At 41.0% G+C, this 21,641-nt stretch overlaps 1 protein-coding gene across 7 annotated transcripts in view; it reads left to right on the forward strand.

Moving 5' to 3' along the window:
• CRADD (CASP2 and RIPK1 domain containing adaptor with death domain) overlaps positions 1-21,260 on the forward strand; it is an 82,550-nt gene extending 61,290 nt beyond the window's left edge. For all 7 annotated transcript variants that reach the window (XM_032689014.1, XM_032689015.1, XM_032689018.1 and 4 more), the window contains one exon: positions 20,747-21,260. In XM_032689014.1, the coding sequence (XP_032544905.1) occupies positions 20,747-21,060 (314 nt within the window). In that variant the 3' untranslated portion in view covers positions 21,061-21,260. The remainder of the gene's footprint in view (positions 1-20,746) is intronic.
• The last annotated feature ends 381 nt before the right edge of the window (positions 21,261-21,641 follow it).

Consider the following 21,641-nt stretch of genomic DNA (forward strand, 5'->3'; position numbering starts at 1 on the left):
AAGATGCAATAAAATCTCTGCTTGCTTTGCCGGTGTCTAACATATATATCTTCCTCTGCGCACCCCACACCTGGAATAACATGACAAGAGGTCTCCTTCTCATGTCTTCACAGGCTGCCTTTGTGTCAGGGGTTTTAAATCTAATAGTCTGCTTTGTATCCTATTATTGGATAAAATATGTATTTCATATGTTTCTTTGGTAGTGCAAGTATCTTATGAGACTTACATTCTTCCTGCTGGAGTGTTTTTTTCAAAAATATCTGGTTTGAGTTGATGAATCTGAGAACTATAATCTGTATTTTTATTTTGAGCTTCTTGGCACTGATATGTAATAAATTTACTTCGTTACCCCATCCAAGACAAATACTGCTAAGTTGAGGGTCATGAATGTTTCATATCAATATCCTGTCTTTAATAAATCCTGGTAACTTCTGCAAAAAATCTGTCTGCTTTCTGTTTTGGGATATTCAGGAAGAGAAATATGGGAAAATGAAATATTTTAGTCTGGGACTTCCATGCTTTTCACAGCCTCTGTCTCCTTTTTCTTCCTGGTAGATATCTCCAGGATGTGCAAACTCATCCGGGCTGCAGCTGAGCCCCGGCACCGGAATGGAGTTGGTCCATCCATACTTACTGTGACTCACTTTTCAAAATGTTCTAACCTCTAGCATTTTAAAACTGCCCTCTGAATCCTAAATTCTTTATATATAAGAGCTTCCTATCCAGTCAAATATTTTCTCTCCATGGCAGTGGCAAGCAAAAGCCAGTATGAGACTTGTGGATTAGTGGAATAAACAGAGAAAACCTAAGTGATGGGAACCATGTGCTGTGCCTGGCATATGGCTCCTGGCTGGGGCCTGCCAGCGCTGCTCGTGTTAGTAGTAAAAAAGACTTTCTCAGCATAATATTACCTGGTCCTTGGATTCTGCCAGTGTTCCTATTTTTCCAATAGGCCAACATCTATGCTGGCAGCTTGTTCAGATTTTCTTCAATTACTTTATCTGTTGGGTATGGACAAAGAACCTTCAGGGTAAGCTGATGACTTTGTGATGGAGTCACCTAAAGTGAAAGAAAGTAGCTGAAATAAGAATATATTAAGACTATATGTTTTTATTCTGGTCAGTTTCAGGAGATGATCCATAGGGCCCCTGCCACTACAAAAACCTGGTGCAAGGGAAGATTGTTACATCATTAGGTGTAACACCACCTGTTATCTACAACAAAAACTCAAGCTATGTTCTCATAACAAATGAAAACAATGGCATAGTACTTTCCCAAATGAGCTGTGATACCAAGTTTTCAGTTTATTTTGGAAGATACTACCAGGATATAATTTCATAGGTGGATTTTCTGGACTGTTGTAACTTGTCAAAACACACTTCAGTCAGTCAAATTACTGGAATTCCCTGGGGGAAAGCAGCCTTCAGAAGAATGCAAACCACCGTGTACTAGCACAAACAGTTTTCCCATCTGTTGCATAATAGGGTGACTTGCTTGGTTATTACATGGTTGGTCCTTTCCATGCTGAAAGAAGTATTTGGAAGCAAAAGTCCAGACTACATTCAGTGGCCTAATCTTTTTTTGAAGTCAGGTTTTGAAATGAGGGAAAAAACCAAAGTAAGGTAAGCTTAGGGAACTCACCTCCAGGATGAAGGGAGAAAAAAGGTGTGTATGCAGAAGACAGGAAGCATGATTTTGCAATTACAGCATGTAACAAAGACTCCAGAAATCCTGAGTTTTTAATTCTGCCACATATCTATCTACCATTCTCCCCGCTCCCTACCCTCTCCTTTATTAAAATCAGTCTGGGAGGATCTTGGAGCCCTGTGAGGAAGGACACACATTGTCTTTTCTGGCTGATGTTGCAGAATATCAGGCCCCATCGGTTCTGCAACACACCCACAAAGAACAGCAGGGTGGATCTAGATTCAGACCTGTGGGTGGGGGTACAGGACACTTCATGTCCTGTGTAAATAAAGAGATATGTGTTAGTGTTACTTCAGACAGAAAATGTCTATAGTATGTATAAACTATCCTTTGTTCTGGGAAATGGGACTAACACCAGATATTAAAACCTTTGGCCTGAAGCACATGGCTTTATCGCTTGTTGTTTGGTTTGCTTTTCAGCTCACAGAGCAATACTTTCCCACTCTAAATACAGCTTATCACATGAAAAATGAGCACTGCTATTGCAGTTGCTGTAACAGCTCCTGTTCTGAATGAGATGTTCCATGTGGAAAGCAGCAATTCCACACAGCCCAGCTCAAGGCTCACTAAGCTAAGGAGAACTGCTGGCTTGACCGAAGATTGCTTCATGATGCTTAATTTGAGCTGACACTGTAACATCTGACCCAGTGGTGTTTTATCATTGGTATAGGCTTGCTGTGTTCCAGCTGCAGTTGCTGGATCAACATTTGCTGGTGATCTGCTGAGAAGTGCATGTTTGTGTGTGTGTGCGTGTGTGTGTGTGTGCACACGTGTGTGTGTGCCTGTGTGCACACCCACAGGTGGGGTGTTTCTTCCACTCCTGCTTCCAGGTGCAAGCAGACTCAGTCACAGAGGAAGGAGGATGATGGTTGGTTGTCCCTAGAACTCATCATGTTTCCAAGAGCTTTATTTGTGTTGGTTTGTCTGGATTTTACTTGTGCCAGCAATGGTCACTGGACTTTCACTTATTTCATGTTTTGTAGGTAATTGTTGAGTTTTAGGAGGCCAACACCCTGCTGCTGGGTCAGGGTGGCGTTGAGTTACATCTCGCTGTGCTAATGAGTCCTGCTGTGCTGTCAGAAGGAGGGATACTCAAAGGAAGTTGCGCTGCCCTGTGGTCTCAAGGGAGACCTTGGAGACTGCTGGAAGGGTTCCAGTCAGTTAACAACCTAGGACATTCCTGGATAAAAATAAGTGAAAAAACCCCAGCTGCTGAAGGAATAAACTACGTCAGTAGTGTTTCTGTCACTATCTTTTCTGGTACCATCCTACCTTATGTACTTGCTATTGCAAACAAGGTCTGGGCTTGTTTCTGTGTCACAGGCTTTTTTTTTTTTTTTTCATGGGAGACATGGTATAGCCAGAGCAACAGGTCATCTTCTACACCTGGTAGTTCAGGCTCACCAAGTGAGTTTCTACCTAGGAATTCAGATTTTCATGGCAGCCTCAAAAAAACCCCCAACAACCCTCCAACACCAACACTCTTCAATCAGGAAGAGTGTTGTAGGTAGTTAATTAAAAATTGGGTAATGTTAATTCTATAGTCTGGCTAGGTATATGCTCCTGTAATACATAAAATAATATATTGAAGGAGGGAATTAGAGAGATGGCTATTTCTGCATTGGTAAAGAGAGCAGCAGTCTTTATTTTTGAAAACAGCTGGGGGCTGGTTTGGCAGCAAAATCTTAGCCCAGCAGTTGTCATGCTTTGCCATCTGCTCAGACAAAGCACACCCTAAACAAGGTTGACTCATAAGCTGAAATCAAGACAGTGTGCCATGTATACACAGACTGTTCTTGTCAGTGACTGTAGGGTCCCAAAGCTGCTCAGACCCCTGCCCATCAATGCCATTGGCAAATCAATGGCCTCAACGACTTTTCTTCTCCTTTACTGCCTGCACCCATCTGCGATGCTCTCTTCCATTCATGGGAAGGCTGCTGCAGCTTTTGGCCGCTCCAGTCCTCTCCTTGCTCACCAGTGCTTTCCTCCCTCCTTCTGGAACATGTGGAGGCAGTGGAGATTAACACTGGGGGTGTGCAGAGCCAACTGGCAGAAGGAAAGCATGATGAGCTATGCATCCTTGCTGGGCTACGGGGTTTGATTCATTGGGCTATGGAGTTTGATTCATACAACCGAAACCCTGAGAAGAGGTTTGCAAAGATACAGTTCAAGAGAAAAATTCAAGCTGACCTCTTAGCACACTTGAGGATGGGATCTGTGCTAAACGAAACAGGTACTAGGTCTCTGCTACCTTCCACACCAAATGACAGTATTAACTGGACACTTCTTTAGGAAATTTTAAATTAAAAAAATGGCTTCTGAACCTCACTGGAAAAAAATCAAAACAAAACAGAAAAAAAGATTCTGTCTTGGTGGAAAATTTTTGTGGTTTTTTTCCAACAGAAGCTGAGGAAATCATTATTCTCCCTGTCATTCTCCTTCCTGCTCGAAAAAGTGGGCAGGGAATGAGAGAAAAAGCTGGCGAAGGAAGAAAAAAAGAAAAAAAACAAATGCGTTTTTTAAAAGTAGGAGAGAATTTTTGTTATGGAAAAACTTGCAACATACCTTTAGCACAGACGAGTCCGCCCATCCAGTGGGAGAGCTGCATGCCTGCCCAGCATGGGTTGGGAGACAGACCAGTTGTCTTTCTGTGGTGGAGAGACATCATGGTAGCACCTTGTCCCAGCTCCAGAGTCCTCCAGCACTGCAACATGAGGCAGGGCATAGAAGAGAGATGGAGGAGGTGGCAGATGGTGGGAATAGACCAAGTCAGTGCTAAGAGTGAGAGACCAGAAGGAATCTACACTGCGAACTGTCTTGGAAAATCTATCACTTTGCGTAAATGCAAACATCAGAATTTGACTCAAAGGTATGTTTTTCCATATTAAACCCAATGCCTTAAATTCCACGTGAAGCAACTGGCAGAATAGTGGTGAGGTGCATATTTGTCTCCATAACATTTCAACCTTTCTAGATGAAATAACTACTTACCTCTTTCTAGATGAAATAACTACTTACCTCTTTGATTATCTGATCCCTTTGGTTATCAGTACCTCAGGGGATTTCCATATTCCATATTGAGTAAGCTCAATTCCTTATTCAAGATTATTTGGGTCAAATTATTATTTGCATTTCTGGGACCTGGTCAGTTAGCTTCTCTGATTAAAACTGCAGAGGTGAAGCAGGGCTCCATCGGCATCTGATGATGGGCACCTTTAAAAGCAGTGGCCATGAGTAGGAAATCCAGCATGAATGAGCTGCTGGGCTGTTGGTTCCTCTGGTGCTTTTCCTTTTTCACCTATGTAGGTCTAGCTCTTTGGAGTTATTTGAACATAATCATGGCAATCTCTGTGTACATAAACTAATACATAGAAAGCCTTTTTCACAACCTGAGATTGCAAACTCTCCTCCATACATATTTGTATTTAGCTCAACAAGGCTAGTTGCATGGGGAGCTTCCAGACAGTGTTGTGTGAAAACCATGAAATACAGTAGTTCAGATACAAGAAAGGCTAGGAGGCTGTTGGTTCAGAGTTCCTGGAAAGCTTGGGATGGTGTACAAATGAGGTCATATCTGAAACATCTTCAATATGTTTCTAAAGTGAATGTTGCACAATCAAGGCTTCAGAGGAATAAAAAAGTAGAGACAGATTTGTTTTTCTGTTGAACAAGACAAGTATGTTATACTTAATGATTCCCACAGAAAAATGTGGACTTCAAAATTAAAACCACAGCTGTGTTGTCACTCTAACAAAGTATATCAGACTGGGACATACAGGGCTGTAGACCACTGCATAAAACCCAAGGACTTCTCTCCGTCTCTTTCCAGTAGAGATATGTAGTTTCCCTTTTGGTCTAATGTGTGTATTCATGTAGTAATTATCATTTTTCTCGGGGTCAGAGACCAATGAGTACTAGAGTTGTGCCACAGATTGCTTCAGCTGCCTCCTGCTGTCCCTGCATGTAGCTCTGATCTTATTTGATAGATACTCTCAAGCTATGTTTCTTAATGAAACTGTCTTTAAAGTAGCATTCTGTGGGTTTACAGAGCTACAGTTTTTTTAGACTTCTGTATCTGAGACAATTTCACATGTTGTTTGAAATTCCTTCATCAAGCTTTTGTTCAGCTGTTTCAAACAGACTTTTGCTCCCTATAAAAGCTCTGCTCCTGCCTCACTTACAGGTATCTTTGGTTGACTGCGTTTCTCTACTTGCATGTGGAAATAATTGCATGACACAAAGAACAGTAAAATGGGTTCTACTATCTGTACTTGGTTTACAGAAGGGGTTTGTTGAGTCTCTTTGTCAAATGCTTAAGACCTGAATTGTTTAAAAAGGAGTTGTGGCTTGAGGTGATCCAGGGATTCTTGTCCCAAGTCTCATGATCTGCCTTCACAGACCTTCCTGAAAACAGCTCTTCAGTTTTCAGCTTGACTATCCCTATCTACCTGGCAATTTTGGAAGTGAAAGCCTTTATACATCTATAAATTCCAAGATGCCTTGAGCGAAGAGTTTTCATGAGGTTTCTGAAGTTCTCAATGTTTCAAATACAGTATCACTAAACAATGCCTAGTGTGCCTTGAAAAGCCTGAGTCGTAGCAGTACCTTCATGTGCTTGTCAACCTCTTTCAAGTAGACAAGAAGCCCCCATTTTCAATCAACAAAACTGAATAAGGATGCTTAAGTAGATCAGTCTTGTGGCTTTAGGATGCAACTCCTAGACTGTATAGACTTAGAAAACTGGAATCTCCCAAAATAAGAGAAAAACACAGGTTTGCAAACAAATCTTCATTTGTCTTTTGCACTTGAACTTGTAAACTTGCACATGAACCCTCTTTCATTAGCATGTTTACACATACTGAAGTGCAAGTGGAAGGCCCAGCGAGGTAGCTGGGCACTGTTTATGTGGTTTGTGCAGAACACAGTTGGGTTTGCATACACTGATGTGGTGTGGCGCATTCCCTCAAAGGGAAATCTGAGGCCACTCCTGCAGAATGTGTTAACCTCACATCTATTTCCTGGTCATTTAACCCTTCTCTGAGGAGCACACACACAAAACTAGGTAACATATTGAATGTGAAACTCAAAGCACTTATCCCTGTCTAGCACTAAAATCTGTTAGAAGGTTCATTGCAGCATGTGTTTAATTTCTTTAATAAAGTCAAACAATACATAACAGTTTCATCTGAAGAAGGAAGAAAGATAAAGATGTTGATGTTTACAGTTCCAGTGCTAAAATTTTCAACATTATGAAAAAAGCCACTCGATTTGTTTCTGAGTTTGTAGAACTAAAAAGATGTTTACCTAAGCAAACATTTCAAGATTTAAAATTGCCTTTTTAAAGATTTTAAGATTGCCTTTCCATTGTTACCTCTAGGAGGTTGCTGTGATGTCAGACACGTCCTTATTGTCAAGGATATGACAGCCCTTCTCTCTTGTTTGTATCAGGATTTCAGGTTTGGTTCCTTCAGGGATACAAGCATCGCTTATATTTCTGCATCTCTGTGACAGAAGAGATTAGTTTAGTTTTTGTTTTGCCTTTTGTTATTTTTTCAGTCTTACGTAGATTAGGCATAGCTGTGTAAAAATCCCATCTTTTATGTTCTGTCTGATCTCCTGGTCTTTTCATTTTTATTTCTGATTTGCTACATATGAAAGCCAAAATGACTGAAATTTCAATTCTGTATTAAAGTTTGGCAGCTAGTAGATTACAAAACTGTGAGGGAAAACATTGTTCTCCATGCATGAGACATGAAAATTAACTTTGCAAGCAAAATAATTTTAAAATGTTTAGGTTTTGCGTATGAATCATCCCACTAATACTGGCATAAATCTTCTTCAAATACCCTAAGTAATACAAATGTTTGCTAATAGCTTGTTTGATTTTGAACTTGACTCAGTTGCTTTGGCAAAATACTATTCCTGAGTAGGTAAAAGAGTAATTGTGTCCTCAGCTGTCAAGTACGTGGCTGCAGCTGTGAATCATCCCATTACTTTCAGTACTGTCTTGGGATCTGTAATGACTGCAGCAGATCAGTGTGCCGTGTCACCCAGCACTGGCCATGTCGCAGGGCCAACCACAAGCCACACACTGATGGGGGTGTTGGGTCAGTGCTGACTCAGAGGGGAAAGAAATGCTCATCCAGGCCGTGGTGGTGTAAAGTGCTCTGTGAGTTAGGACCTCTGTTTAGGAAATTACTTCACCCACACTCCTGTTTTCATCCTTTTCCTACTAGGGTGGTGTTACAGATTCCTAACCTGAATTTGTGGAAATGAAATCAAAAAAGGGAATGAATTTGACTTGCATATATCTAAGACTTTCATTTTTTTAATTAAGATTTTGAAAATTTATGTATGTGTATATATAGTTGTATAGACACAGAAATGCAAACTCACATTTGCTTTATACAGATAATTAAAAGTCCTGTGACTGTGACCTTCTAAAATTACTGCCCTATTGGTCAGCTAAAATTGCTTGTGGACAGTACGAGTTTGTGAAACCAGCCATGAGATTTCAAATTGGTTTCTTTCAGATCTTCAAGTAACTTAGCAGTTGAGAGGGCTGGTTGAGATGCTAAACCTCCCAATCATCTGAAAATGGAGAGAAGCAGGTGATGCCACCTGAAGCTCTCCTTCCTGACACCTATGGAAAGCTCTGTCATCTGACTCAGGCTGTTGAATTGCATTTGGCAAGCCAGGCATAGCAACAGATGGTAGCTGAGCAGTGTATTTTAGTACCAGTACCTATTTTTTCTTGTGGATTTTGAATTGTCAAAAAGTCTATTGTGAAGTTCATAAACCTTTAAGGCAGTGACACAAAAAATGGAATTCAAAAAGAAACCAGAAGGGGTCTTAAGTCCATGTTGCTTATGGCGTTTTTTGAAGTCTTTTACACCTGTGCAAAATGTCTCTAAAGAAACACTAAACTAAACTGTTGCACTTTGTTTACTTGCTTTGCTTGGATGTAAGTGATTAAATAAAATGCCAAGCAGTGGAGGATTCAGCATAATGATAGTACTGTTTTAGCTTGCTCTGCATGGCTTGTTCTATTAATATATGTTTGTGGTCAGGAAGGAACTCAGTCTCACTTTGCTGTAATATGTGCAGTATTAATTTTGGTTTGACACCTGCCGGGCAAAGATCCTCACCAGCCAAAGGCATTCTTATCAACCGAGCTCCATCTGTTGTACAGATATTTGATTCTGATATTTCTGCTGACTTGAGCCAAAGCGAAAGGAAGAACCAACTTGAAGAAAAAAAAATCTCAAAGAGGAATGAACAGTTTTATCAGGGCTAAATATAGTGGCTTGTTGTCATATTTAAGTCCTGCGAGGGAAACATATATGATGAGTTGTGTTGTATGAGAAAACAGTCCTTCATACCGGCGGTATGATTATTGTTATTGCATGAAAGAACATTGGTAGCTAAAGTCCAAGCACATGATTTTTGCTAAAATGCTGCAGCCTTTAGAAAGATTTCTTGATAGGAAGATTGCTAGAAAAAAAATTTACGCACTTACTGCACTCAGCAGATAAAAAGCCTAAGGAATCTGCTGTGATTCTTGCATACAAAGGATTAAAACCGGATTAAAACTTCCTCAGCTCAAGCTGAGGCTCAGCTCAGGCTATTTTGAAGTAAGCATTCAAGTCTTTCAAAAGTTAGCTTTCAATCCCCTGATAAAAGTTTCATGATGAGTTTGTCACCTAGCTGACAAAACAATCATTAATTGCTCCAGTTGTCTTCGTTTTGCACTTAGAGTGGGTGAATTACTCTATTAGAGCTGCCCGGCCCACATGGGTAAACATTTGCCTCCTACGATACCATGAGAAGTCTACTGCAAATATGTGTGTTTTATGATCATCATGACTTCAGACAACCACCCTCTAATTCTTAATTATTATTTGTGATAGCAGGGAGAAGAAACTTGCCCAAGAGAAATTATGGTTCTGTGTGCTTCAGATCTGTAATTAATGGTTGAAAGTGCCCAGAGTATTATGAAACTCCATTGAATTCACTAGCAACTGCCGAGCATTCAAAAATATATAGAAATGGATTGACATACTTCAGAATTTGATTTTTTCAGCATTCTTTCTAGAGTTGACTCTTGGTTGTAAACCAGAGACTCTCGTCTCTACTCTTTCAGACTTAAAGATGATTTTGTACTGTCTAGTAATTCCTAAGAGCTCAGAATTTCCACAGAACCTCCCAGTTGAGTAGATATTTCTTTTTTTCCTTAGTATATTGCTGCATGTGGAACCTGTTTGTGCATTTATACCAAAGGTATCACTGCAAGGATGCCATCATTAGCCATGGCTTCGGTGCTTATGCATATTGCTTATTTATGTATAACAGTATAGAAATGAATAGAAAATATCAAGCAAATTTTACTTCTACTTCAGTGTCTAGAGCAGCATCCAATGCTGCTACAAATAAAAAGGTATAAAACTACAGTATGAATAAGTCCAATCCTGCCTGTAACGTGGAGTCCTCCTGCCTGAAAAGAGACCAGACATTATAATATGTTGTATTTGTTTTCTTTGCGTAGGCGTTCTTTTCCTTGCATGCATATGCAGCCGCCATTTATTTATGAAATGAATTATTTGATTTCATGGTATGCAACAGCAGAGAAATACTGTGTGGGATTGTAATTAATGTTTCTTCATGGGAAACAGAATAACATCCACACTATTAATTGCTGAAACTTTCTCCCTGCTCTTTCCAGTAAAATGTGAACAAAGATGTGAAAACCCAATCTCTTTCAATTCCTTAAACACAGGGATTGCTCCCTATGGTTTCAAAAGGGTGGAAACTGAAGACAGAATTAATTTATTTAGGGACTTCCTTGTCAATCTGTTTAACAGTATAATCTATTATACTGAAGGCTATCAGTATAGCAGAGATCTGTGGAGGCACAAAACCTGTAAGAAAAATAAAAAAATGTTCAAGAAAGCTGCGTAGCTACTGGAACTGAATAGTGGGTATACAACTGAAAACTTTTGTCATGAAATCTGAATGTTTATATTTCAGGTTTTAGTAGTCTGCTTCCACATCCGCAGCTACTAGACAGTCATTAGCAAGTGATAAAGAATATACAAATTAGCTGCTGGCATTGAGCCAAAATACAAACATCTGTGTTTTTTAATTACCTGAAGATTTACAAAATTTTATGCACTCTTTTTTTCTTACACCAATACCCAAAATGTACTTAACGTGACAAAGTGTGATGCTTTAGAGCTCACACAGGAGAAGAGATTGCCAACAGATGAAGATATATGTACTTTTTAGTTACACCACTAATGCAGATTCCCAGCAAGCTTTTGTCTGGAAGAAGCTGTATTTGGTACCACGGGTGGATTATGCTTCACTTCAGGGAGATCATTTAAAGTTGCCTTAGATTTGATTAGCACAGGATCATGGCCACAATTTATTCTGCACATTGGCTGTCATAGGAGTAGTAGATTGCAATTTGTTTAAAATAAGACAGAGAACTTCCTATCTTTCAATGCAAGTCATAAAAACCAGCACAATATGGAAGAATGCAGACAGTCTTAAAAATATATTTCATATTTTCTTTCATTTTGGTTAAAGCCTTTTATAATCTAATTAAGAGACTGGGAATGTAAATTACCATGATAGAAGTATGCTTACAAGTAAGTGTTTTATGATCACTAACTAACAGATGTTGGTTTTATTCATGCACTTTCTGTGTATTAATGTTTGCATTCATCAGATCAGAAGTTATCAAGCACAGAAACTGTACTTTGTGAAGCATAACAGCAGCATATACTCAGACAAACATAAAATTCTCTGTCAGATTTATTTTGCTGTAACACTGAAAAAAATGTGCCACTTCCTAAACCTTTGGTTTAGGTGTTTTTCTTTCAATGTGCTCACGGTACAGATTCCATTCTGTAGTATACTCTGAGTATTTAACTGACCAAGATTTGATTTTGATTGCATTAGAGAAGTCAGTATGTATTCTTAAGACAGTACTGGACTTCTTGTTCCTACAAAGATGCAAGTTTTCCATCACCGGGATTTCCCCAGGCTGAGTCAACTCTGTGGGAGGAAGAAGCTGGATTTCTCAAGCAGAGAACAGAGATCAGCACTCGCTTGGTAGTCATTATTAGATGGTGTCCTCCAGTAGCCTCAAATGAGATATGGAGGAGTTGGGCATCTCTTTGGTAGTCAGCAGAAGCCTACGGAAGAGGCAACCAGCACAGGTAAGTGGAGCAGCTACCACAGCCTTCCATCTCACAGCTACAGAGAAACAGCTATGCACATGCTAAAAGCAGAAGGCTATATAACTTCTCCAAGTTATTTTAATCTTCTTCTGTAAGTGAAATTAAGCTGAGTATATCAACTTTGTATATGGAAAGATGTCTCTAATGGGGTCAGCTGTCTGTCTGCTAATAGTGCTGGATTTACAGTTCAATTTTTCTTGCTCCTTGGTCAAACACTTTTTAGAACCCACTGACACCAGGAGGTGGACCTGGTGGTTTTGAGTAGACTTTGAATGGGCTGTGTGATCTCTGCTGTTTGCAGACGCATAGAAGATATGTATATGCTGATACTTAGAAATGTTTTTCCGTGTTCTCTGGAGCATGATTATTTGGAGCTGTTGCAAAACACTAATGTTCCCCTCCCAGCCTTTGAGTCAGTCTGGTGTTTAATTAGCAACAATGACAACAAGATTAAAAACAATACCCAAATTATATAGGAGTGGTAGGTGTCTGGATAATCCGTTGTACTTTCTTTCACTGATTAGTAATATGAACTTGTTTCTTGTGTTTAAACAGATCCCAAGCTGGGCCCTAAAGTTCACTGCAATGAAACAACCTTATAATGCTTACCAGTGGTTTTAAACTTGCATATGAGGGGCTAAGTGCTGCATGCTCCATGCAGGACTGCCAAGTATTGTATATCCCGTGTGATACTTTCCTGTCTGGCATTCCAGTCATTCATGGCTGCAGGTTGGCTCGTGAATTTGGATGTGATATAGTAAGAGAGCAGCCGTTTGCCTGCAGTTAGGACAGGGTCGGGAGAGAACAGCTGAACAAAAAAGCAGCAGAGCAGCTGAACAAATGGAGACCTATGGTCACCTCCTGTCCTCTTTTCTAACACATCAAGCCAAGTCACCCCCTGCAGTTACCCGACAACTTCTCTTTATTCCATTGTTCTCACCAGGACCTCCACCATGGTCTTGTGTTTGACTTCACTGATCTACACCACCTACTGGAATCCCTCAAAATGCTTACTCTCTGCTTTCCCTTTCATCCAGCATCTCTGGCAGCTCAAGGGGGCTGCAGCTCTCAGAAGTCTCCAATCTCTCCATTAGTGGGAGTATTACATACTTACCTTCAGTTCAGGTTCTGCAACCCCACCTCTCTGGTCTGGAAAGCCTGTCCCAACCTGATCTGCCAAATGTTGTTTTGCTTCATAACACACTTTCACCATTGTGCTCAGGCCAAGGGGATTTCACTGTAAAGCAAATATACCTGGTTATGAGCAAGTTGTTTTCTGTTGTGACATTCAGTCGTTAAATAATTTCTGGAACATAGTACAGCTGCTAAAACACACAGCACACCATCTTGGCAACCATGCCCATTCAGTACCCAGTGCTGGGTCGGTGGCTCAGGCTAGTTGAACAAGTGCACTGTGCTCCGAGGGAGCTGGAGGGAAGCAGAACCTGGCACTAGATTCATTAATATCATATTGGGTCTGGCTGAGCTGGAGTTCATTTCCCCATAGTAGCCGTCACAGTGCTGTGCTTTGCATTGGCAGCTAGAAGGGTGTTGAGAACACACTGGTGTTTTGGCTACTGCTGAGCACAGCATCAGCACTGTAACATTCCTTCCTGAGTTGAGGGCAAGATCTCAGTAGGGGACCCAAGTAGGCCAGCTGACCCAAACTGACCAAAGGGATATTCCATACCATGTGATGTCAGCTCAGGTACAAAAGCTGAGGCAAGGAGCAGGAAGGCAGGCATTCCCTGTCTAATGGCTGCCTGCTGAGGAACCATTGTGCGTGCTGAAGCCCTGCTTCTTGGAGGTGGCCGACTGTCATTGTTAATGGGAAGTAGAGAATAAACTCTGCTATCTTTTGCTTCACTTTTGTGCACGCAAGCTTCTGCTTTGCTTTTGCTTTAATAGACTGCCTTATCCCAACCCACAAGTTGTTTTCCACCTTACACTCTCCCCTGTCTGTCTGGGATGGGGAGTGATAGAGCAGCTGGGTGAGCACCTGGCATCCAGCCAAGGTTAACCCACCACAAATATGTATGTTTTCCTTTAGCTAAAGTGTCCCAAATGTAATTGCTGGCACATTAGCCATGATGACTCTGGAGTTTCAGAGTCCTTTTTAGCCCTTGGTATAGAAACCAAGGCCATTTGATTCTGCTGTGGGCCATTGCCTGTATGCATGTACCCCTAGTAGCTTCTGAACCTGCTGGCCAACTTCAAGAAGCCTGCTGTTACAAACCGCCCCAGAAGGGGGGGGGAAAGGGTAAGCCAGGTTCTTAGTAATAAATCCCTTGGGGTGGATTAGAGTGAGACGACACTAAATAATCGGTGTTTGAAAACATATATGTAGGGTTTATTTTAGAACAGTTTTGTTTCAAAGGTAAACAGGTCTGTTGCCATTTTGGGTGTTATCATCTATATCTATCATCTCTAGCAATATGGTATAAAGATAACCTTTAGGGAAAATACATAAAGGAGAAAAAGGAAAGACAGGATAAGGGTAAAGGAGAGTAAGGGAAAGAAAAGATGAGAGTGGAAAGATATATATAGTCACTGCCCACGGGGTCCAGCGATGGAACTTGGTAGTTGCAGCTTCCATGTCTGTTAGTTGAAGTGGGGTCTTGATCCATTGGGGATGGGGGAGGGAAGCCCACACACTCAAAGAAGCTATGAGTTATTATATCCATGAATAGTGTCACAGGCCATGCCACGAGCCTCCAATGTCTCCTTGGCCTGTGCAGAGTTCCTGTGAGGGGCACAGCAAAAGAGTTTTTTTCCCTTTCAGGATTGGCAGGGGGATGGGCTTTCATGGGCCATGCCATGAACCTCCATCATCTCGGACCGCCCAGCAGAGAGTCCATGTGAAGGGCATGATAAACACAGCTCTTTTGACCTTTTCAGGACTTGACACCTTCAGCAGCACTGGTGGGGGAGGGGGATGCGTCCAGCTGCCTCTTCCCTGCCTGTAAAAGTCCCCTGGCAATCCTGGAATGTATAAATCATTAACCATTTCAGTCTCTGACACCTACCTAGTTGCTGTTGAGGACAGGAGCAATTTCCTGAGTGTCTTGAGAACCGGTAAGCAGCTGAAGAAGTCCTGAAGTGCAAGTCAGATGTAGGGCTCACACCTGGGGGAAGTAAGGCTTCTTTGGTTTGCTGCTTGTGGAACCTCTTGATCTAACTTTAGCACTTCTCAGGGAAAAACTGTACTCCAGATGCCAGAAAAGATGATTAAAGAGGACTCTGAAATGTTTGCTTTGAACTCTTCAGAAATTATGAGCAGGACTGATAAGAGGGTCCAGATCACTGAAGGACTCCATACACCTAGGTAGGGACAGAAAAGTTAAACACGGAAGATTTATTTGAGGAGAAAAAAGAGTTTTTGCTCAAGGAAGTTTCAGCTGCTAGGAAAGCTAGGCCTGGAAAAGATCAGTGTGGGAAAATTCCATTCATTACACCTACTGATGTTTATTCTCTGCCTGTTTTGAGAAGTAGGATTCCTGTGTAGAGATAACACTTTCTCACAGACATGCTGTGAGGGCCCTGCTGTGAGAGAGTCCATAAAGGTCAGGGGAGAACACACCCTTGATGTTTTGCCCATGCTAAAGGTGTTATAAACGCACCAGAAACAGGCCTGCTGCTGCGCTCTTTCACCTGCTTTCTGAATTAGCACTGCTTTTAGGGTTTCCAACTTCAGAATAAACTTTTCTGTAATACCTTAGCTGTGGTTTGGTCCTCTGGGTTACCTGCAGGCATATCAATTCTTACAACCTAGCAGGAGGGGATGCTGAGGCCATATGTGTACCTGAGCAGTTACTCCTTTTTACAGTCCCATTCCAGTTATGCAGGATTTGAAGCCCATCTCACCTACCTGTTTCTGATGTGATTGTATAAAAATTACAGCATTTGCCTAGCATTGTTTCTGCAAAGGACTCTTGCATGCTTGGATTTAGCATGCTACTTGATTCCCAGGAGGCTTTTCTCTCAAACAGGCTGCATTCTAGAAGCTAGGAAGTATTCTTGACCCTTCCCAGGGAAATCTTTGTATTTTTGCTGTAATGATTTACCAGGAGAAATTAAGTATGTCTGTGCACCTCAGCATTATGATGTGCAGCTCAGTGATACCTGGATTTCCATCTGCTCTTCCAGGGCTGCTTCTGTCTTCTTATCCAACAAATATGTACATGGTCCTTTAAATTGATAAAATACAGAGGCAGTGCTGGAAGCAGAGACCAGTCTGCAGAAACACCTTTTCCAACAAACAGATTTCTTAGTTATTGGATAAGAGGTGTGCCATTAAATCCCTGGCTTCCCAGCTGTCTCCTGAACTGCCTGTGGAGTTGTCCTTGTAGGATTAGGCAGCAACTGATTAAAACTTTTTCAGCACTTTGGATTCAGCTGCATCATTTCCATCAAAATCCCTTTTACACAGCAGAGAGCAAAAGCCAAAAAGTGGGGTTTGTGTTACATCATATTAAAATATATTGACTTCATAGGGGAGAAGCCTTCCTGAAACTCCAACAAATTATTTTGGTCATGCACAAAGAAGTCCTTTGGACAAAACCATAAGGCACTTTGGTGGCCTGTGGTTCTGTGAAATCAGCTGGGTACTTCACAGATCAACCAGAACTACCTCAGTCCTTTCTGCTGCTGTCTCCTGTTTTGGAGCCAAGCTCTCTTACTCCCCACTGCATTCCAGCAGCATAGAGAGTGGGAAGTCAGTTCCTGAACACCAATAAAGATTGTCCCATGGTGCAAGACAGCCTAAGAGATGATCTCATCTTTTTTCATCACCTGGGGATGATGATTAGAAAGGAAAAGCAAGAAAAAAAGTCTTTGAGTAATTCAAAGTCCATTTTCACTGTACTTTATCTTGCATCCTCTCACTTGTGCCAAGCGGGACAGAGCTGAGGTGAGTTTATTTTCCATCTACCTGATTTTGTCAATATCTTCTTGGAGTCTACTACTTAAAACTGGAGAGGTCTTGAAGAAAAAGTAATGCAAAAGCAGTGGCTGTCTGCCCTTGCCCCATCCATAGCTTTGGTATCTGGGTTACTCTGTTTTGTCTGGTACATAACTGTGATATCCTGTCTATTTGTATCCAGCTCTGTTTCCTTCCACACTCACCAGCACCATTGTATCTCCTGTGCAGTGGTCTGAAAGCACAGATGTACACACGGGTCAGAAGTTGTCAACATCTGTTTTTTAACTGGGACAATAGGATAAAGACTTAGCGTGGATAAGCTTCTTTGACCAGCAAGAGCTGGAGATGGGGAGAAGCACATTCCAGCATGCTGCAGCTTTGAATAGAAGGAGCCGCAGGTCTTTCTCTTGGTCAGTTTCAGCTCCAAAACCAGAGTGGAGAGAGTCCTTCTCCTCTCCAGCCCTGAGGAAGGGGATTTTCATGGTCCCAAGTGCCAGCGAGCTGGCTGGCAGTTCCAGGAAAGAAGCTCTGCACCAGGCTGGCTTGGTCCCCAGATCAAAGCTGTCATCTTCTCATTCCTCGGGGACTTAGTGGCTTCAGCACGAGCAGTGAGACCTCAGCCTCTAGATCTCTGCAGTGTGTGGCCCTGACACTTCACAGCATAGACCTTGTCCACAGCTGGACACAGTGTTCCACTTGGTGCTTTCACTGAAGGTGACAGCACCACAAATCACCTTCTTCAGGGAAATCCTCAACACCCTCTGGTGGTGTCCCAAGCCCCACTTCTGCGCATTTTTAACAATGCAGTCCTCATTTTGCTGTGCCTAACAAAGCATGTACCTAACAAAAGTGCATATGCCTCATCAGAGCCACCTAAAGCAAGAAGAGCTTTACTTTTTTTTTTTCAAACGTGAAGTCTCAGTATCCTAAAAGTACCTTTCAAATGCAACTGCAGGATCTGCGTAATTGAAACTTTTGCCCTAATCTCGTTACCTTCCTCAGGCAGTTCCTGACAAATGAAGATTATAAGTGAGGGTTTGTAGTAAACATAACTTAAAAAAAAGGCATCTTTAGTGTTTTTGCAATGTTTTCAAAGCAGTTTGGGTGCTGAGCACAGAGAACTCATTTCCATTTCAACTGAAATGCCATTATGTTTACTAAATTGGGAGTGGCATTAATCCTAGAACATAACCAAATCTTTTTGTGATTTTACATTTGTCTTAACGGAAAGATCGCATTAAATATTTCTCTATACCTCTAAATAACACTGCCCATCATGTAATATTTCTCTTAGATTTTCTTCAGTGACTTTGTATCAGAGCTGAAAGTGAGCTATCACAGAAAATAAAATGGGACTAAAATAACAGTCCTTTGTATTAAATTTAACATTTGGCTTCTGTCCCAGAGTTTTCCACATCCATATTAGAATCAGATGGTAGCCTAAGATGAAAAGATTTCCTGGATGGATTTTATTCTGATTCTTATTAAAGGACTGATAACAGACTGAAGGCAAGATACTCGTTGTAGTAAAAAAGCCTGCCTAATATCAAAGGCTGGATGGACACGCTGACCTGTATAATTGTTAGGCCTCCCTACTTGATCACATTTCAGTATCATAGAATGATTCTGCAAGTGAACGTGAAGTATAAAAATTCTAGTGTGAGAGCAAAAAGCCCAGGCTGGCAGGTATTGCTGCTGTGGGCACACTGCTTTATGCTTTGTAGCTGACTCAAAGCCAAGTCAAGGGTTTGATATCAAAAAAGCAGTGTTGGTGACAGCACAGTGTAGCTATATTTTTTTTAATTCTCAATTATTTACATTCATGAAAGGCACTCCCTTGTCCTGACTTACCTGTGGAATTGGTATCACGTGTGATGTGACAGCATAGGATATCCCCACTGGTATTGCTCAGCCTTCTTCAGAAGCTGTGTATCCTCTGCCCTACCTCCAAACCAGCACTTGCCCCAGGTTCCTTTGGCAACCTAGAGACAGAAAGATCAAAGGGACCTAAATACTCTTCAGAAAGCAATTTTCCTTTTACCCAAAAGAGCTTTGTATAGTACTTATGTATTATTGGGCTTAAATTGTACAAATATTTTCAGGCTCTGGGTGTTCTATGCAAAAACAATTACTTTTGATAAAATGTAGGAGTGATGCTTTGTAATGTTGCTGTTCTGCTGTAGTGGAGACTGCAAGCATGATATTGGAGCTGCAAATTAGATTTTGCAAAGCAGCACTTCTGTAAGGAGTCTGCTGCTTCAGACCAACAGGGTATAATCAGCATTTTCATGGGGATATTTTGCCTGTGTTTTGTCGCAGCATCTTCAGCAACAGGAGAGCAGCAATTGCAGACTGCATTGACCATTTCAGCTTGTGATCACATGGGTATTGAAGATTAAATATGCTTTATAGGTATTTTATGCTGTTTTTCTAAGTGCACCTTTTTAAAGCACATAGTTTGAATTTATAGGCAGAGAATCATTTCATCAGCACTGGGTGTTTACAGCACCAATGTCAACATCTGAGCTTAAACCCAGTGCTCCTTTTAAATCTGTGGAGAGAAATGTGCATGTTTACAGGAGTAATTTATCTGATTATTTTAGACATCTTCTTTCCAGTGAGAGAGATTGTATTAGAAGAGCCAATTTCTCTCCTTAGCAATAATTAATCCTAGCATATTTAGTTCAGGAGGTGTTAGCTGTAGTTAGGTGACATGGATCCCATACAGCATGTTTCTGAATAGAACTGTATTCTCACTTGGCTACTAACTCTGTCGGTATGAATGCTTTTTTTTTCCTTTTATAAATTATCAGATTATCATAGGGAACACATAAAGAGATCTGTTGTGTATGTAAGAAATGATTTTTACCACTGACAGTTACAGCTACCTTAATGCTTCCTGTGAAAGCTGTTTTGGTAGTTGTATTGATCCTGTCCTCCTCAGGTACCAGTCCAATGCTAAACATCTTTTCGGATGAAGAGTGCGTTCTGTTGGGTACTTGGACAGTTCTAAGGGACTTAACATTGGGCAAAAATCTCTAAGAGAAAATGGGACCTCCTTGCACTCTCTTGAAAACAGCTTCAAGGAGGTCAGGTGAATGGGGCTGTAGCACATACATGCCTGTTTTCAGGAGTGTTACCACAAGTGGCGTGAGGGATAAGCAAGCATAATGTGTACTGGTGAACAGTGTTGATGTCCTGTTTATTTGGGTTCACCTGGTGGATTCATTCAAATAGAAGAAAAGCCCCAAAGCTGGTCTCCTCAAGATGAGCGTGCCATATATTACAAGGTACAAAGTACCTAAGTAGCATCTTAGGAGACAGAAGAATTTCCTGTGAACAGCCCTCAGCAAAAAAAAAAACCTGTAGAGTAATACCTACTAACTAAAGAATCAAAGTTATTTCTGAAGTGTATAAACAGTGTCACAGAATAGGAGTAATAAGGGGTTATTGGTCCCATATTTGTCATTTGTCACTATATCATACTGATGCAAGCAGATTGATTTTCAGAGGGTGACGGCTGCTGGAAACATGTTCCTTGAAAACCTTTCTTGTTCACTGCCCCAAAATCTGTAATTGCTTTTGGAAGTCTTTGCTTTGGTGTACAGTTCTGATATCTGGATTACTGACGTCCAAAACCTCAAGTATCCCTTGTATGTCCACTAAGCATTAGGTTTTCTGTGATTAATCTTCTGGTTGATTATGTAATTAATTTTTCTACATGAATGTGTATTTTGTTTAATTAATTAATTCGTTCACCTCAGCTTTGCTTATGCCTATTCCTTCCTTTGTCAAGGTCTCACATTAATATTTGCAGCATTACCTAGTGACACATATATGCATTTTCTTTTTCATATTTTTTTTCCTTTTACAGATTTAACTGTAATTGCACCATGCATTTTGAAGACTTCACCAACAGATCAGCAGCTGAACAAGCTTGCCAGGAGGCTGGGACCCGAATGGGAGCATGTGGTTCTGTGCTTGGGTTTGTCCCATACTGACATCTATCGATGTAAAGTCAATCACCCTCACAACCTGCAGTCACAGATCGTAGCTGCATTTGTCCTGTGGAGACAGCGTTTGGGGAAAAAAGCAACAATCCAAAGTCTGCAAGCCAGTCTGATAGCAGAAGAAGTGGATCCTTCTGTGATACAGTACTTGCTTGAGGGAAGCCATGCTATTGATTGAGAGCTTCCATGTACTTCGTTAAATTAAATATAGAGAGTGGAAATGTATGTTGAAGATTGGATGCCTCAAACTGGAAAAAAATGGGGTTGGGAACTGTGATTTTATTAAGCTTAAACATTCCAGTTTTCTGTGGCATCTTGTGACTTATAATTCTTTTCATGCCAGATTAATTTTTAGCAGACATTAAAAAATGAATCATTGTTTCCTGTTCACTTTTGTGCTATTTCAGTGGGGATATAGGGTGACAAAGTTCTTGCAAGCAGGCAGCCCTGCAGTGAGTTCAGCAAGGTTTCTGATTTCACTGAGGGAGCAACACTTGGTTTAACCTCTTTTCTGGACTATGTAGGAGCCTTTTTTAGTGCTGTTTCATTCTATTTCCCTGATATCCCAGCAAGAAATGAAAGTAATCACTAATTTAACAATTTTACAACAGTTATTGCAGGTGGCTAATTTCACATTTATAAAATTTTCAGCACATGCAGTTTCTTGCTAGGATAGATGGCTGCTACCTTAGTCTGCCTTTGAAAATGGCCCTAAGTGGAAGTAACAGAAACCTAGCATGCCTGTGAGAGTTTCTCTCG

The sequence above is a fragment of the Chiroxiphia lanceolata genome, chromosome 5, assembly GCF_009829145.1.
Source record: "Chiroxiphia lanceolata isolate bChiLan1 chromosome 5, bChiLan1.pri, whole genome shotgun sequence".
NCBI classification, from domain to species: Eukaryota; Metazoa; Chordata; class Aves; order Passeriformes; family Pipridae; genus Chiroxiphia; species Chiroxiphia lanceolata.